This window comes from Daucus carota, chromosome 1, assembly GCF_001625215.2.
Source record: "Daucus carota subsp. sativus chromosome 1, DH1 v3.0, whole genome shotgun sequence".
In the NCBI taxonomy this organism is placed as follows: Eukaryota; Viridiplantae; Streptophyta; class Magnoliopsida; order Apiales; family Apiaceae; genus Daucus; species Daucus carota.
Genome location: NC_030381.2, coordinates 46761855 through 46775289, shown reverse-complemented (window position 1 = coordinate 46775289; position 13435 = coordinate 46761855). Strand labels below are relative to the sequence as shown.

Below are 13435 nucleotides of genomic sequence, written 5' to 3'. Positions count from 1 at the left end.
GAGAATATGTATTTGTGGCTCTAATAGAAGCACAATAGAGAAATGAGGCTAGGTTTTGTAAAAATAGGAAAGAATGGGAAAGCTTGTCGAGCAGTGATGATTTAGATGACTAATTTTGATGAGAGATGATCAAAAATACAACTACGGCCGATCTCAGGAAAAATTCCAAAGATTGAATTTTCAATCAAATCCGGTCAAAATTACATATTCGACAAAGTTTGGTTGAAAATAATTTTCTGCGTAGCATTTTCTCATGAAAAAAAGTGATAAAATTCCCCCTTTCATTTTATTTTCGACCAGTATTTTTTGTCTGGGAACATGGACGGGAAAACCCTCACTGAAATTTTGGGGAACACAATCGACTGAGTTGACTGCGGTCGAAAATAATCATTAAATTTTGATTATTATCTAAATTAATAATTTATTCTAGTCGTCACGATCATATACGGTAAAAATGATAATAATGAATTTTTTTTTATCAAAATCAACCGCTTTTTTTAATGAACACTCTTATATATTTTAGATTTCTTCTGGCACCGACCTAATTACATACAACACCACCGGTTTCTTTATGTATATATGTAGCACATTCAATGTATCCATGATTAAATCTTTTAATGTTAAGAAATAGGATTGTACTCTTAGGTAGAGCTAGGTAAATTATATATTAAACTATTAATCGTGTAGATTAAAAAGATCTATGTTTCTCTAAGCGTTTCCTAAAAGATTCTACCTGCTATAATTAAGTGTAATGATGGAAAAAGATAATTTTACTATAGAAAAAGTTTAGACCGGTTTTAAAAGACACTTGTTTTTAGACCAATTTATGCCCCCCGACTTCAAAGTTTCCCTTTATCACGTGATTTCCTCTACTAATAAACAATCCAAAAGTTTTGATTCCCTAAAAAAAAAAACTAAAAGTTTTGAAAACCATCAAAATGGAAAGACCATATAAAATTCAAAGTTAATCCCTACTTACACAAACATAGATATATTATAAATAAATGTAGTACAAGCGAGTAAAAAAGTATACAGTGAAAAGAAGGGGAAAGGGTAAATGTGAAAGTGAATTGCACAAACATACAAGGTCATGGGAGCCGACACCTTCCACAATAATATTCGTTTTCACTAAGCAACTTATAAGTGTCCTAATTAAAACGTCGTTAAGCTAGAAACGGTTGAGTGAAGGAAACCCATGTCATTATCCTTCAAATCTATTTCACATTTCGTGTGTTTCTCATCGTTATCCTCAAATGCGTGTCTACTTAAGTATGTGTCGATTGAAGCTACGTATATTAATAAAAAAATTATTTAAATGACTGTGTAATTATTATTTATAATACAATTATAGATATGTAATTAATTAGGGAGGGTCTTATAATTTGTGTCTAGCCAGATCTTCAAATAATCAGGTCTTGATCCTTAATTATATGCGCAAACAACTAAGCACTTTTCCTAATCGGGTGATTATAACAAAAATAGGTAGTCCTATCGCTTTCCAAATAAAGTAAATATATGATATCTGGTATATTCAATTTCCTATAATAGAATTTGATTAAATAATCAGCTTTAAGTCTTTAACATATATATATAATTTCGTTTTGTAACTTTAATTATGAGTAACCCACTACCGAAACAAAAGCAGATCAATACTTCTAGTCGTGGCTGACACAATATCATATTATATTTGCTATATGCACAAATATTTCAAACTTTGCTTTACGTATAAAATACAGTCAACTTTATGCAATATTATATGTGGAGGTGTTTTTGTTTTACTATTTCGTTTACAATGCATCTGCATGCTCCTCTGAAGTGTGAAGTTCACTGGATTGAAATTTTTATGCTCGGATATTTGAGTAAAGCTGGAGTGTGGTAAACTTGGAGCTTTTTCATTAATATAGATTTGTTACTGTAATTTTACAACTTAGTTGGTTAATGACGTTTCTTGATTAAAGGTGAGACATGTTTTCTTGATACTTGACTCATATTTTATTTAATTGACAAACAATATTCCAAATTGATCATGTGTTTTATATATTTAACATATATGATTAATTTTCAGTAGAGTATCTGTTAAGCTGAGGTCTATCCTAGGGCTATTTTTGCTTTGCCTGGTTTATACTCCCTTCAATTTATTTTAACTCAGTTCCATTTTAACTGGATATTTTTAATACGTACATGAAGATATAAAAAGAATAATTATTTTATTTGACACGAAAATGTAACTTTTATGCTAAATCAAAATTTAGATTCTAAAAGTTTAATTGATGTGAATTCTATAAAAATAGTTATATTTATATGTAATTTTTTTAACATCTTACAATATATATAAAATATTAAAACAGTTAAAATGGGAAAAAAAAAATTCCTATTTCAATGTACCACAGGAATAAATGTAATGAGTAATCATACCTACATTTGTTATTAGTTTAAAACTTACTTATCTAATTTAATAATTAAAACACATCATATCGAACACAATATAAAATAATATTTTCTGTTTTTAATGTGATTTTTTCCGTCAATTATTAATATTTTTTTATTTCTAACAATTAATTTGCATACTTCAATGTAATTTAGATTATTTTTTTTATCAATTTATAGTTTGATTAGTATTGAAGAGGACGGTATTGTATACCTGCACACATAATTGTGTGGCGGACCCTTTTAAGAGAGATGATCATATACCTTCATTAATCCTTCATACGTGCATGATTGGAATAGAGTGAGCATTAAGCTAAGAACAATGGCTCAATCTATATGACTTTGGAAGCTACCAAAACTGTTCTTCAGAGCTGTCATATATATCTGGTCCTCTTAAATATTAAAGAGTAAATCCTACGTTAAAATGTATATATTTCCAACAATTTTTTGCCTCTCTGATTAATCAACATGTATAATATAATTATAATACACCGTGACCTACACTTTACCTGAAATACAACACAAGTATGCATATGATAAGTAATGCTAATAATTGGACAGAACTAAACCTCTTTTTCTAGAAAAGACATAGATTAACAGAGCTCACTATATATATATAATAATATGTAGAAGACACTATTTAGTAGAGAGGAATTATGTATATATATAATGAGACAACATTCATAGGTTGAATGTTATTTGAAGGAGATAGATAGGATCTATATAGAGATGGGCCATCACTGCTGCAGCAAACAGAAAGTTAAGAGAGGCCTCTGGTCCCCTGAAGAAGATGAGAAACTCATGAGACACATAACTTCTCATGGTCATGGCTGCTGGAGTGCTGTTCCTAAGCTTGCAGGCATGCTCCATTCTCTTCCTATGACCGCCAAGTCGTTTTTTTTTATTACAAATATGGCTTATAACCTTACAAATGAGTATCTGTTTCAAGATATTCTCGGGATGAGTTAGGGTCGAATCCAGGACCTGGGACGACAGAGGCTAATCTCCTAATCACTTGAGCTATCCAACTGTGCTCCCGCCAAGTCGTTCTTAATTAGTTAATTCTTTAGAATTACTATGAATTAACTAATGAATGCTGATGCATGTATATATTTGTGTGATTTTCAGGCTTGCAGAGGTGCGGGAAGAGTTGCAGACTGAGGTGGATTAATTACTTGAGGCCTGATCTGAAAAGAGGGTCGTTTACGGAGCAAGAGGAAAGAACTATTATTGATGTACATAGAATTCTAGGCAACAGATGGGCTCAAATTGCCAAACATTTGCCGGGGAGAACCGATAATGAAGTGAAGAATTTTTGGAATTCATGCATCAAGAAGAAGCTTATTGCTCAAGGTTTAGATCCCAATACTCACAATCTTCTCTCCCTCCATAAAAATGCAAATAACGCATGTAATATTACCACGGCAGCCTCAGTTTTCTCTCTGAGTACTACTAGTAGTACTCTTACTTCACACACAAAATTAACCTCTTTTACACCATTGCCTCATGAAAATGCAACCAAGGTCGATGGATTCGAATTCAAGAACCCTAAAATGTTTTGGACTCCGACTCAAAATTCGGAGTCCTTAATAGACTTTGCTAACGAGTTTACCCCGATGAATCACTCCAATTTCGGTGTTGTTAATCAAGAAAATATTATGTGGGGTCCTAGTGCTGGTATGGATCAAAATGTGGGAACAATTGCAAGCCAAGAAATGGAGCTTGAAGAGGAAGCGCAACAAAAGAAGCGTTTCGAAGGAAACTTGATGAACAATAATAATGTTAATGAGTTGACTAGTATGATCGAGGGGATGGATCATTCATTTGATGCAGACGCTAACTTTGATTTTGATTTTATAGAAGCTGCACTTGTGCCTTGTGGAATGTACGCTGGTGGAAATATCATAGATCAGCTTGCATGGGATTGTTAATTAGTCAGGGCTGTTAATTAGTTTATTAATCTCCTTTTCTTTTTAAAGGGTTGTTTTAATTACATAATGTGATTAGATGGAGCGAGTTTATAAATTGTTTCGTGTTAGTTTAGCTTTATTGTAGCTCAATCATGTTTGTTGATATAATGGTATGAAACACACACCTCTCTCTACGTAAAAGTTGATTTGTCTCTTTAGTGCTAATTGAATGAGAGAACTTGGTACCCTTCCACGCATTTGCTTTTTTTTTAATCTTACGGTGTGAAAAGCATAAATCAATCTTTTTAGCGGACGTTAAAGCGGAATTTAGACTCAGTCTAACGGGATCCATATATAAGCCGTGAAGTAACCGAGGCCTTTTGAGATAAGTTTAAAAACGGGTTAATTATCAAACTCATCACTGAAGTGGACAAATGGTATCAACTTCATCATTGATCTCCACGGGGTCTCAAGTTGCTCACTAAACTCGCTTAATGGTATCAAACTCATCACTGCCGTTAAAAAAAATAACGGAGGGTAGACGGAGTGACAAATTGACGGTTGACGTGGCACATTAATAAAAAAGACTGAAGAAAAACAAATGAAAGAAAATAAAAAAAAAGTAGAAAATAGAAATACCACATAATTTGAAGTTTATGTGGAAATAAAGTATGCAAACTTTTTATTAAATTGATTTTAGGATATATTTATCTAAATAAATGTATGGATCTAAATTTTAATATATAATTAACTAAACAATTAAGATTAACTTTTATTTTTTTCATTAGATTATAATTTTTTTTGAATAATATTGAAATGTTTTCTCTTTTAATAAATTTTATTTATGTGAATATTATTGTTGGCAAAAAAATATTTTTAAATATTATGTGTTGTTTTTGAAGATTTGAATATTTTCATGTTTTTGTTTGGTACAAAAAATTCCAAAAGAAATAGAAGTGTTAAAAATCGAAATGAATTTCTTTATGTTCTATCTCTAGATTTTTCTTAAAATTGTAAAAAAGTTGGTGATATAAAAAAAAATTTGAAAATATTTTTTGGCCAACAATAATATTCACATAAATAAAATTTATTAAAAGAGAAAATATTTCAATATTATTCAAAAATAATTATAATCTAATAAAAAACATAAAAGTTAATCTTAATTGTTTAGTTAATTATATATTAAAATTTAGTTCGATACGTTTATTTAGATAATTATATCCTAAAATGAATTTAATAAAAAATTTGCATACTTTATTTTCATATAAACTTCAAATTATGTGGCATATCCATTTTCTACTTTTATCTTATTTTCTTTCATTTGTTTTTCTTCAGTCTTTTTTATTAATGTATTACGTCAACCGCCAATCTGTCACTCCGTCTAACTTCCGTTACTTTTTTTTAACGGCAGTGATGAGTTTGATACCATTGAGCGAGTTTAGTGAGCAACTTGAGACCCGTGGAGATCAGTGATGAAGTTGATACCATTTGTCCACTTCAGTTATGAGTTTGATAATTAACCCGTTTAAAAACAAACCTGTAGGGCTCGGCCCAAAACGCTACTGTTAAGAAATTATGACTCGCTTGCTTAGATGCAAATTATGGAAAATGCTTGGTGAATTTCGTATAGACATATGGTGGGTTTAATTGGAATGGACAATGTTTTCCCTCGTTTAGAACTCAAAGATGCCCAGACGAAAAATCAAACTACTCTGAACATCTTCCCAGCCAAATTAACAATATCCTACACAACTGTATACGAACAAGAAAAAAGATATATTGACACTGATTTTGATGGTTCACAGATGCCTCCTGCGTTACAGCTCCATACAAACTGTGACTTTTACTTTTCTGCACCACAAAATACATTCAAGGCCTCGGCCAGACACAGCAGAAGAAAGCGACATTTCTGAGCTACTTATAAGTTGTTTTTGTCCCTTGCTTCGGATACTGTCATACAATTTATACAATTCAATGCTCCGAGTTGGCACAATAACAAAGTATTGAGCATATATTTACACATTAAGGTCTCTGAAATTTCACGCAAAACAATGCTTGATTTTGGTCCTATATTACTTTCACTTTGATGATTGCCTGCGGTCCAGTCTGAAGTCTTTACTGCTAGCTAGCACATAAAAGCTTCTAAACCGGAACAATCATTAGCTTCTTCACCTTTTGTTTTAATCTTGGCCGGTGCTGACATTATCTTGGCACTCGATACTACATCATTCACTTCCTATACGTGTGGATGTTAAATTGTTAGCGTTTAACAAATGATCCGGATTCCGATTTAGGCACAGGATGCCATGCTCAGGCTTGCTTGCCAAGTGCTCATGTCGTAAATGTGTTGTTTTGATCCATCTCGAGACCTTAAAATTACTATAATACAACGTGACAAAATCAGGCACTTCCTCTAGAGAAATAAACAATGGTGGTTGCGTACGTATTAATCATTTTATTACTTGCGCGGTCCATGTAAAAATGTTGATAAGTTGAAATGAGTAGTTTGAAATGGTAATTTTTTTAGTAATAGTTTCATTTTGAAATTTGACTTCATTAAAATATATATTAATTACTTTAAATGAAAATTTAAAATATTTTATTCATATTACACATAAATATCTCTAGTAAATGTTTTAAGAAAATAATAATAATTTTTGCAAATAGGAAATAGATAAAAATGAAGTCTATTTCTTCAAAATGACCTACATATATTTAATTGGGGGTTATTTTAAACATAATAAATATTTATATACTAATATTCTTTGAACTGTTAAGAATAATATTATTGGGAAATTAAAAGAAATTAAGGCATAATATACCAAATATATATTGGCACTTTAATTTTTAATTAAAATTTTATTATTAAGAAATATTTCAATAAAGAAAATAAGAAGAATGTAACGGTTATTCCACCGAGAAAACTAGGAATAACAACATATTATAAACAAATTTAAAAGGACGTAGATAAAAGAAGGGAGTAAATAAATAGACAAAGCCTTCATTTTTGATTTTTATCGGAATATTTAATTTTGGGAAAAATGAAATAAATCTATAACATTTATTATTTAATTCAATTTATCTGTGACAGAAAAAATAATATTTAATTCAATTTATCCGGGACAGAAAAAGTAATCACTCCCCCAATTGTATATCATATCAAATTTTCGATCAAGATATTTTTTCCATCTTTCTTATTTCAATGAAATCATTTAATCATCTCCTTTTTGATCTGATTAACTATTAATTCATGATGCAAATCGATGCTCCGAATCAGCCATGTTTCCCGCAAACAAAGCAAAAGAACGAAAGCAGAAAAGAAATCCTACAAATAATGACGATAAACCCAAGACGAATACTCAAAATTCGGAATCTCGAACTATATTAAATAGAAGCACCTATAACCGAGAGAGATGACCTACATACATCGATCGGTCATACCCTAATTTCTAAAATTTAATTTTACCTATTCGAGATAGGATTAGGACCGCTAGGAACTTCATGAGCATTAGCATTGTTAATTCTCTCTCGCCACTTCACCGATTTACAAGGCCCTCCTCGTCGCCCGGTGATTGAAACATTTTGTTGTGCATTACCATCTTCTTTGAAGCTTTTCACATTTGATTCCGCCACCAAAGACTTCATAGTTGAAGGAGGTAAGGTGTGTTGTGTAGGTGATATTATCACTGTAAGCATGAAAAAGAAGAGGGTTGTTGAGGCCAAAATAAAACAAGAAAAGTTGGTCATAATTTTGTTGAGCGTAGGGGAGCTCTCTTTAGCCATACCATTCCGATCGCAGATTTGGTCAACATGTGTGTATTTATATACAAGGGGTGCATTGAATCCAAATTTTTAATAAATTCTTTGTTACTAATGAGGTATAGCTATATTTAATTACAGTTCATGTCCATATTAAAATGTGTGTGAATATTTTAATCAGTATTTCAATTTTTTTCAAAAAAAAAAAATTTAAATGCCCTTACAAATGTGATTGTATTTAATTTAAGTTTAGAATTTATAATTCTTACGACATATATAAATTAATGAATTTTTTAAATTTATAAAAACATGAAAATTTGTTGGTGCAATTTAGATTTTGTAATCTCTTTGAATAAATTCTAAATAATTATTTATTCTGCCAGAAAATATTATATTTAAATCTTAAGAACTCAACCTTGGGCTCTCCATAACAGTTCTTAATTATAAAAATTCCTGTTAAATTTATAAATTGTTGCTACCCATCAATATCTGAATTCAAGAGAGTCCAAATCTATCTACTAGTATCTAACTAGCATATGGTTGATAGTGTAATGCTGGTATTGAATGTGGTCTGGTGGGTGGAAGCGGATAAAAGCATAAAAACATCTTCTGATGTAAGAAAGAAATAAATGGATTGTACGTGTGGGTCCAGACCATATGCAGATTCATCATTGCTTACAAAATGTTCAAAGTAAACAAATGGTTGCATTTGCAGCACTGGTTTTCCATTTTTCTTTTACTTTTCTTCCTTTAAAGAATATAAACTATTCGGCATCCGGTCTTTGCCCATTGATACACGTACTTTTTCTTGTAATTACCGCTAGTTATTTTTTTTCTTCGATTGATGCACGTACTTTCTGTTGTGCTCGGTTGTTTTCTTTTGCACAATTTTGATTATTTTTAAATTATCGTGACTAAATCATAATTCATGAGTACCTTCCTATCTTGACTCACTCTTAAATATAATAAGAAATATAATTTTTTTTAAATATATTATATAAGCTGTTTATTATACTCCCTCCGTCCCACCCATTTCTTTACATTTTACTTTTTTGGTATTCCACTCAATTTTTTACATTTCAAAACTTACCAAAAATAGTCAATGGGTCTCACAACTTCACCCACTTTTCTTTCGCTTTTCCACTACTTTATACATATTTCTTAACCTCCGTGCCCAACCCATTCGATAAGAAATAGGTGGGACGAAGGGAGTAAGTCGTTAACTCACTATTAAATATATTATAAAATAAAGACTTTCTAAGTCACTGGCTTCCTCCTAATATGTCAGTACGAATTTTTGAGTATGTGAAAATAGACACATGCTACCAACCATTTTATAGGGAGATATTGGATATTGTTTGTTATAATCTCATTAATAATAATAACCTCTCCTCTCCAGTTTCAAAAAAAAAATAATAATAATAACCTCTCCATGTATAGAAAATATTTATGAATAAAATTAATTTATCTAATTAAATAATAGTTGTGTGTTTACAGTCAACATTATAAATACCCTGTAAAGTATACTCTCTTAAAATTAATACCGCATTGGGCTCTTGTTGGGGGTGAGACAACCTTATTTGGCATGCTGAATAGGAACTTGCATTAGTGCTGTAATTTTCAGATATTCGGTTTCGGTGTGTGCAAATCCCCCAACCAATTATTTCCGGAAATCAGTATACAAGAAAATATAAGCAAAGAAACAAACAGGATTATCAGCAAAAGTATAAAACAAAAATATTACCAAATGCATCCCTACATATTAAAGTAAAAAAGGCAAAGAGTTACACATATGAAACATTCATCTGATTCAAAATTTCATGGGAAAAAGGCCAAATAAAAGCTCCTTCACTTAGATTGTTCTTGGATCACTTACAGTCAAAAATAAATTAAGCATTGATGTAATTGCAATTGAGACGAATCTCTCCATTACCCTCTGAAGAAGGGTCTTGAATCTTTCCAAGCTTAACCATAGAAGCAGCAAACTGAGAGGTAAAAACCTCAGGCTGAGAAGCCAAGGCACTGACCAAAACTGAAGTCCTGGAGTCTGTGTTAAGCATTTGGTCTGTTGACAAAAGTCCCATGTTTTTCTGCAGATTTTTGTAGTATTCATTGTTGAAGTTCTTGGGTGTTATGCCATCAAAATCCACAAACTCTGAAGCCCATCTGCATTTTCTTTTCAAGAAGTTCAAGTATTTAGGATCGATAGAGGGATCGGATCGTCCCACTGTTCCATTGAAGTTGTACAGCCTTTCTTGCACTGAGCCACATGAAGTCCTTCCAATTGTGTGCGCTCCTAAATTTCAAATTCAAACAGAACTCAAACATTTCGCGACTGAAGTATCACAGTTAGACATTACATGAAACAAAATCATGTTATTAAATTTACCTGAGAGGACAACCAGATCGAGTATATTGAGCCCTATGGACTGGAAAAACTCAACAAGATCAGTAATTTTTTCGCGGCCAGTGGGGAGAGATTCGGCCTCTTTGGCCTTAGAAACGCGTCCATCTTTTCTGCCATAAGGAACCATGTAGAAAGGACCTCCAACTATTCTAACAGCATCTCTAACTGCACCAACTAGAATATCTGAACATGACACTGTCTTCGGGCACTTCTTCTCCAATTCGGCTTTTATGTCATCAATAACTTCGAAGCCTCTCAAGGATTTGCTCTGATTCGCATTCCTTTCACTTCCTTCATAGTCCAAAAGTATTGAGGCATCACATCCCTACATTTTCACAAGAATTTTCAGTTTAAGGAGTGTCAGCATTCGCGGCCTAGAGTCGATGCTTGCATTTTATACTGATTATATAATAAATATTTGCAAATCAAAATGCCGCTAATTATGCATCACTAGATTCAACTTACATCAATTGTTTAAGGTGTGTGATTAACAAGGTGGTCAATATTAACAACTTTGTTTGATGACACAGATGCTAATTTCTTACCCGAACAACGCAGTCGTGGTACTGCAACCTTATAAGACTAGGAGCAAGAGTGTCGTCCTTCTTAATCCATTCATCAACCTTCCTCTGGATAATGGCTTCGGCATCAGGACAGCTCTTGTGGTAGTATGAAAAGGTTAGATCATCCTCGAAGTCCGAGTAATCTGGTATATCTCTAAAGGTGGTAATAGAATTTCCAGGGAAGCTCTGCTCATCATCATCATCAACTCCATCATACTCTTTCGCTGAAACCACAACTAAGAACAATATTAAGAAAAAGCTGATGCAAGTCTTCATTTCTTTCTTATATTTTTGATGAATGAGACAAGATTTTGATTTTGGTTGTGAGAGATGGTAATTGATGTGGCGTATATATAGAGCTGACTATTGTGTAAATATGCATGCATAGAATGAGGTAGGTAAGGATATTAACATATGTGGAGAGGCACTCCTTTTGCTGATATTGATAACGTGACAACATGTTTTATGTGTAGCTAATGTTTGATCATTGAACTTAAACTAATGTAAAAGTCTTCTGATATATAGATCTCAACGTGCGAAGACATTGGCAGAGAGCAATGCAACTAAATTATGTTTTTGAAGGATGAATAGAGCGTCTAGGAACATAGCAATGCTAAGCCTGGCTTAACAGTATTGGTCTAACGATCCAGAAGTCTTGCCAAGGCCCAAAATAACCAAAGAACACCTTATGCTTTGAACATAGAGTAATTCCTGGATAAATTAATAAGCCATAATGGAATGATTTCATCGCTTAAATACATTTATTTAGGTCTCTCAATAATTCTTGATATAAGAAGTGCCATCCGAATAGATGTGATTGACATTTATGCGTGGACTCACCACAGAAGACCAGACATTTATGCGTAGACTCAAGACTCTTACAGTCAGAACTTAACTCTGTTTTGTGGAGAGTTCATAAGCTCTTCCTGCTATGGACTCGGGTTTCTCTGGCAAGCCTGAAAGCTCTATTCTTTCCAGACCGGAGATTCCAACGAGTCTTCATAATTTTTAATAATGTATCGCCCATTCGCTCCTCTTACATTTTAGTATGGTGTTCTGTGCCCTTCTGTTTTAAATCGTAGTCATTTGGTTCAAAATTTTGCCTTCTATTGTCCATCAACAATCAATACAGAACAGAATTTTCTGTAAAATCATTCGCATATAGCTATAGCAGATTATACTTCTTGTCTGTGAAACTTTAGCTTTTATAGAATCCCTATTCTAGTTCGTAAATAGTTAACTGCACACATAATACGAATGTGTATTTAGGGAAGGAAATCTTCTGCGATTGATCATGCAAAGAAGTTACAGATTACTCTACATAGGCCATAGTAACAACTAAAACTCTCTACATCGCTGATCAACACATAGGATTATGGGAAAAACTCATTCAAAGAAAATGGCTCTATCAGGACATTCTCCTTGTATCATTGGTGTGGTTTCTGACATTCTAAGGAGTTGAATTTCTTAGACCTCTCGAATCGTTTTGCATGAAAATAGATACTCTCTCCGTCTCTTCATCGTATTAAGGTACTCGTGAGTACGAATCCAACGAGATCACTCACGACCATATTTAGTTTTATAGATTAGACGTAAATTATTAATTTGTCTCATGTTATGAACAGTACCGACATATCAAACATGAAAAGTTTATAGAATCGGAGGGAGTGTCAGTGATGATGATATTACATCATCGCGTTAGAACACTGGCCAACGACGAAAATAAGATAAGAAGCTGGTCCGGGTTAGAATATGTTACATGTAAAACAGTAAAAGGACAAGCTAAGATACCAAAACTTTGAATAACAAGAATTTGCTAACAAGGCAACAACATAATAAGGTAAATTCCGTTGCTAATATCATCATAGTTTGGCAGATAATCTGGTATTCTGGTTCAGTTCCATCTCTTCTAGAAACTTCTCCTTTGCCCACATCTTCCTAAAGGGATCATAAGCTACCACGTTTACTCTGTTACTGTTTCTTTTGATCTTATCGTACCTTTGTACTTTGAACTTAAGATGTAGCTATATGTGCAGCACCTGTTTAAAATTTGCGCAAGAGCTGCAATGAGGTAGTGAAAATTGTCCGTAGAAGTTCAATTTCGGAGATTTCAATTTTTCCTATAAGATGACAACTTCTGTTTATGTTTCTGGAAATTAAACCTTTAGACAGGCCAGGCTGACATTTGATAAACTAACCAAAACTGATAGTGTCTCTTTTATAAGTTTTGATATGTGTTCTAAATGTCCCCATTCATTTAAAAATCTTCGATTAATTCTTAAAAAATATTTTATCAATTTATAGATTTCAGAAATCCCGTATTTATTGAAAAAATCTCTAACAAATCTGTAATAAATCCCGAATCAATA

At 32.5% G+C, this 13435-nt stretch overlaps 2 protein-coding genes across 2 annotated transcripts; one reads left to right on the top strand and one right to left on the bottom strand.

Annotated features, from left to right (window-relative positions):
- Positions 1 to 3034: 3034 nt before the first annotated feature.
- On the top strand, positions 3035 to 4538 carry LOC108215616 (myb-related protein 330). The gene is made up of 2 exons (XM_017388133.2): positions 3035 to 3286; positions 3556 to 4538. Exons 1-2 carry the CDS (start codon positions 3157 to 3159, stop codon positions 4356 to 4358), a joined length of 933 nt encoding a protein of 310 aa, XP_017243622.1. The 5' UTR covers positions 3035 to 3156; the 3' UTR covers positions 4359 to 4538.
- Positions 4539 to 9880: 5342 nt separating this feature from the next.
- LOC108198613 (peroxidase 7) lies at positions 9881 to 11401 on the bottom strand. The gene is made up of 3 exons (XM_017366370.2): positions 11049 to 11401; positions 10486 to 10828; positions 9881 to 10392 (listed from the first exon to the last, which is right to left on the bottom strand). Exons 1-3 carry the CDS (start codon positions 11340 to 11342, stop codon positions 9986 to 9988), a joined length of 1044 nt encoding a protein of 347 aa, XP_017221859.2. The 5' UTR covers positions 11343 to 11401; the 3' UTR covers positions 9881 to 9985.
- Between the last annotated feature and the right edge of the window lie 2034 nt (positions 11402 to 13435).

Excerpts from the sequence above, each read along its gene's own strand:
- LOC108215616 (XM_017388133.2), top strand. The coding sequence starts at position 3,157 with ATGGGCCATCACTGCTGCAGCAAACAGAAAGTTAAGAGAGGCCTCTGG. Across the intron at positions 3,287-3,555 it reads TGCTGTTCCTAAGCTTGCAG|GCTTGCAGAGGTGCGGGAAG; the intron begins GCATGCTCCATT and ends TGTGATTTTCAG.
- LOC108198613 (XM_017366370.2), bottom strand. The coding sequence starts at position 11,342 with ATGAAGACTTGCATCAGCTTTTTCTTAATATTGTTCTTAGTTGTGGTT. Across the intron at positions 10,829-11,048 it reads ACCACGACTGCGTTGTTCGG|GGATGTGATGCCTCAATACT; the intron begins GTAAGAAATTAG and ends GTGAAAATGTAG. Across the intron at positions 10,393-10,485 it reads CGATCTGGTTGTCCTCTCAG|GAGCGCACACAATTGGAAGG; the intron begins GTAAATTTAATA and ends TTTGAAATTTAG.